Source organism: Mus musculus, chromosome 12 (assembly GCF_000001635.26).
Source record: "Mus musculus strain C57BL/6J chromosome 12, GRCm38.p6 C57BL/6J".
Classification (NCBI taxonomy): domain Eukaryota; kingdom Metazoa; phylum Chordata; class Mammalia; order Rodentia; family Muridae; genus Mus; species Mus musculus.
The window spans coordinates 105603682-105608541 of record NC_000078.6 but is presented as its reverse complement, the minus strand read 5'-3'; the positions used below and the strand labels follow the sequence as shown (position 1 = coordinate 105608541).

Genomic DNA, 4860 nt, shown 5'->3' with positions numbered 1-4860 from the left:
CTTTTGCTTCAGATCCTTGGTCCTAAGTTCTTGTCTAGGGGCCCAGAACTCACACCAGCACAGAAGTCAGACTAGCAGGCACATTCAGCCCCTGTGCCTGAGGCATGTGGCATCTTCCTGGATCTCTTTCTCCCTTGGACATTGACATAAAGTGGCAGACCCCACCAGGGAATCAAGAAGATGCAAGATAACTCACAGTCCCACATGGCTCACAGGATGCTGTGGTCCTCATAGGACCCATCAGGCACTGAACTATATCGGGTGCAGCCAGGCATGTGTGACACCCGTGGGAAGACACTATACTCAGTATACTGCCACAAGGTACCTGTGTCCCAGGGAGCCCCAGAGGATCATCCCGACAGCACTGGGAATGCCCCCCTCTTGTTCACTCTTGCAGAGTTCTCAGTGCCAATAGCAGTGGCCAGAGGCTAGACCACCTGCTGACTGGACAAGCACATTGTCTGCTGTTCACACAAGCTGGAGATCTCCACTCTTACGTGGGATTTCACATCAGCAACGATTTCAAAAGCATTGTTTAAATCCATGGGGTCCAAAGTGGACACACAAGCAGGTTGGATCCTACGGATATGTTCAGAACACACTATACTCTCCAGGAAAACATTAAGCTAGGGAAATGGCCATAGAGTAAGTACCAAGGTTCTGGGGGCCCAGCCTGGCAAACCCATGGCCAAGTTCCAGGAGTACTGGGATACTTTTCAGTGACTGAGTAAGTCTATGTGTCTTAATTAGGGTTTTACTGCTGTGAACAGACACCACAACCAAGGCAACTCTTATAAGGACATCATTTAACTGGGTGCTGGCTTACAGGTTCAAAGGTTCAGTCCATTATCACCAAGGTGGAAACATGGCAGCATCCAGGCAGGCAAGGTATAGGAGGAGCTGAGAGCTCTACATCTTCATCTGAAGGCTGCTAGCAGAATACTGGTTTCCAGACAGCTAGGATGAGGGCCTTAAACCCTGAACACCATGGTGACACACCTACTCCAACAGGACCACACCTTTTAATAGTGCCACTCCCTAGGCCAAGCATATACAACCCATATCACCGTGTTTGGGCTGCTCTGTGACCACTAACCCCTTCTGTGCAGATGTGACAGATGCTCATCACTTATCTCCCATGCATCTAGAATGTCTAGTCATTGTGCCTTCCCCATCCCTGGACAGCGACCTTGTTCCTCTCTTCCTCAGGCCTTTAGAGTCTTCCCTGATGGTGGGTCTAGCCATCCATCCATCCATCCATCCATCCATCCATCCATCCATCCACCACCACCTGTGCAATTCCTTGAGTCTCTATTTCTTATCTCACTCACTATCCTTCATCCCCCAACCCTACCCCTGCCCCAGTGCCTGCCTTGTCCTTGTCACCCCTGGAACAGCTGTCCTGCCAGGATGTTTGAGGACACCACCCTTGCTCTCTGTTGCACTCTGGTTCAGGCGTTCCCACAGCATCGTCCCTGCTCTGTTTCTCTTCTGATGTCACTCCTGCTAATGCCGGGATCTGCAGTGTCCCCTAGAGGCCCACAGGGCAAAGGCTTGGCCAGCCTGTGATGCTCCTGGGAGGTGGTTGGATGTTTAGGAGGTTGGACCATGGGGCCGTGCCCTTAGAGGAGATATTTGGGACCCTAGGTCCTGTCTGCCTTTGCACCACGCACCCCTGCCAAGATGCCCTGCACTGCCCCTAACCCACAACCTCTGAAGCTGTGAGTGGAGACAGACCTTCCCCCTCCTTACGTTGACATTTCCAGGTATAATGTCACAGCGAGGGGAAGCTGACTACTGTACCACTCAGGCTTGCTTCCTTCTATCCCTCAGCCCATTCCCCACAGGCAGACTGACACTCTCAGCCTCCCAGAACCACGACAGTCTATATGCCAAAATCCAACCCCAGGACAGTCTGAAGGCCTTGTGGTGTTTGCAAAGCATCAGTGAGTACGTTCCCACCACAGAATCCTGCTCGGTGTATTCAGCAGGTCTCCTCGGAGCCCCAGAACACCTTTGGCTCTGTGAGCTCCATTTGTCGGTGGGTACCAAAGAGCCACACACTGCGTCTTTTCTCCTCTAACTCCTGCCTCTGTGACATCCTTGCCTCTCTTCCAACTCCTTTATCCTAACTTGCGAGCCCACAACTCTGCATCTAGCTTGGCGCTCTTTCTGGACCATGCCCTTTCCCCATTTTGCTTGGCCAACTGCTGGTTTTTTTTTTTTTCCCAAAGCCAGGCTCTGTCTCTCCCCAGAAGACTTCTCCATCGGTCCCAGCCAGCCCCCACTGCTCTGTGCTTTCATACCCACCCTGTCACCTGGATGGGTGCTTCTGTCTTGTGACACTCTCTTGGATAGCATCCAGAGCTCTTTGGAGGCAGAGGTCCTGGGAGGGTCCCCTTTGGATCCTTGAAGCCAAGGAGAGATTGGATGGAGGCTCCAGCATTTGATAGTATTCATGTGAACTCCAGGCAACAGCCTCCCCACTGCAAAGACTGGGTAAGCACTTAGCTCTTCCTGCCAGACTCCATGGGCCCCAGCGTCCACCCTACATGGAGCTTCGGGAGGAACTGACCTGTTCCCTGGGAGCTGCTCTGTCTGCAGCCTGTGGAGCTCCCTGTTCCGAGTTAGGGTCACTTAGAGCTTTGCAAGCTCCTTCTGGGCTGGGTCTGCAGCTACCTCACCTCTGCCCTCCTCAGCGTCCGCCTAGGAAGGTCTGGGTGAATGGAAGCATAAAACCCGGCGCTTGCTGGGTGCTTGTATAAGTTTCCTGCCGTTGCTGTAGGAATAACCACAAACTTGGCAAATCAGAGCACAACTTTATTCTCTCACCATCATGGGGGACACGGCTGAAGTCAGCATGTTGGCCAGGCTGGGTTTTTTTTTTTTTTTTTTTTTTTCTGGAGGTTCCAGAGAGGATGTCTGTCTGTGTTCTTTTTTTTTTCCAGCCTCTAAGGGTGCCTGCCATCCTGGCTGGTGGTCCATTCCTCACAATTCTCTGACCTCTGCTTCTGACCTCACACATTCCAGCCCTTTCTAATCCCATCTTAAAAGGACCTCTGTGGCTGTTCTCGCTCTGCCTCTGAAAAGCTTCAGGATCAGCCTAATCTCCGGATCCTTATTAAGTGCATCTGCGAGGTCCCGGCTACCCTGTCCTCCGGCTACCCTGTCCTCCGATTACTCTGTCCTCCGGCATCTTTGTGGGCTGTGGCTCAGCCAACCAGATGGTCCCTATGATAGCAGAGACGGTTGGTCAAGAAGCCAGGCTTCTTGGCTCAATGCTGTTTCAATTCCAGCAGGACAGTTGGAAGAGTTCTTTCCTACTGGGCAATACCGGCATTTTATAAAGAGGTGCATCACTTATAAAGTTCCCAGAACCCTGGTCTTAAAGAGCCGGCCTGCAAAGACATAAATCAGTGGGTTCAGGCAGCTGTTGACAAAAGCAAAGAAGTTGGCCAGCTGCAGGCCCAGGTCTGTGAGCTCCTTCCAGAAGCAGTCCTGGATCACTCTCACCTGGACCAGGAAATCCAGGAAGGCAAAGAAGTGGTAAGGGGCCCAGCAGACCAGGAAGGAGGCTACCAGTGTGAGGATCAGCCCCATTGTCTTGCTGTCCTTGGGTCCCCCACACCGGGTTCTGCTGGCCTCCTTCTGTCCTCTCAGGGAGGCCAGGATGTGAAAGTTGAAGTAGAGGATGGCAGCCAATGGGAGGAGGAAACCCAAAACGTTCAACTCCACCATCCTTACAAAGTGCCAAGCTTCGTGGGGGAAAAGCAGGATGCAGGCAGAGATGTTCAGATCAGGGACGACTTTGACGGAACGCAGAAGGAACGTGGGGGTGCTCAAGAGGCCCCCAGCTACCCAGATGAGCAGGCAGGTCACTTGGGCTTGCCGTCGCCGCCGGTTCCCCCAGCTGGTCATGGGGTATACCAGCAACCTGTAGCGGTCCTGACTGATGGCCACCACCAGGAAGATGCTGATGAACAGGTTGGCCTTGATGACCCCGCTGACCACCCGGCAGAGGTCACTTCCAAAGGGCCAGTTGAAACGGTTCCCAACGTTCTCTGCCCAGAAGGGCAGGCCCAGCACAAACACCAGATCAGAAGCTGCCAAGTTAGCCAGGTAGATTTCTGCTATGGTTAGGCGCTGCCGCCGCTGCTGCCACCATCGTCGCCAAGGCAAAAGGAAGAAGGACAGGACTAAAAGGTTCCCCAGGAGGCCAAAGAAACAGACAGTGATGACAAACCCTGGCAGCACCCGACACAGCAGATCCCAGGCTTCCGGGGCGCCCTCGCAGGAGGTGATGTTGGGAGGGGCCTGCTGGCTTTGGTTAGAAGGCTGTAGCTTCAGCGAGGCCTGGGACGCCATCCACAGGAACCTGAAATTGACAGAGAGTATAGGAGGCCAAGCCCAGCTGTGGTCTATCCCAGACAATAAAGTTTTATTGGCACACAGCCATACTCAATGCTTATATATAGAGCATCTGTGACGATTTTCGTGCGTTATGATGGCAGACCAGAACGGGCACAGCACAGCCTGTCTAGTCTGCAAAACTGACAATATTTACTACCAGTTTCTGTAGAGAAAGAGAGGACTGACCTCTAGGTTAAAAGAGGGATCTAGTAGGAGCTGGAGAAAGCGCTTATTGGTTAAAAATTCCGGCTGCTCTTCCAGAGGACCAGAGTTTGTGTGCCAGCAATCCACATGGTAGCTCACAACCATCTGTAACTTCAGTCCCAGGGGATCTGGTGTCCTCTTCTGTCCTCCACAGGCATTGCATGCATACAGTGCACATACATATACACAGGCAAAACGGGTCAGGCGTGGTGGCACACACCTTTAGTCAGACAGAGCACTCCCACA

At 52.7% G+C, this 4860-nt stretch overlaps 1 protein-coding gene across 1 annotated transcript; it reads right to left on the bottom strand.

Moving 5' to 3' along the window:
• Positions 1-3030: 3030 nt before the first annotated feature.
• Bdkrb1 (bradykinin receptor, beta 1) lies at positions 3031-4451 on the bottom strand. Its single transcript, NM_007539.3, has one exon. It carries the CDS (start codon positions 4363-4365, stop codon positions 3361-3363), a length of 1005 nt encoding a protein of 334 aa, NP_031565.1. The 5' UTR covers positions 4366-4451; the 3' UTR covers positions 3031-3360.
• Between the last annotated feature and the right edge of the window lie 409 nt (positions 4452-4860).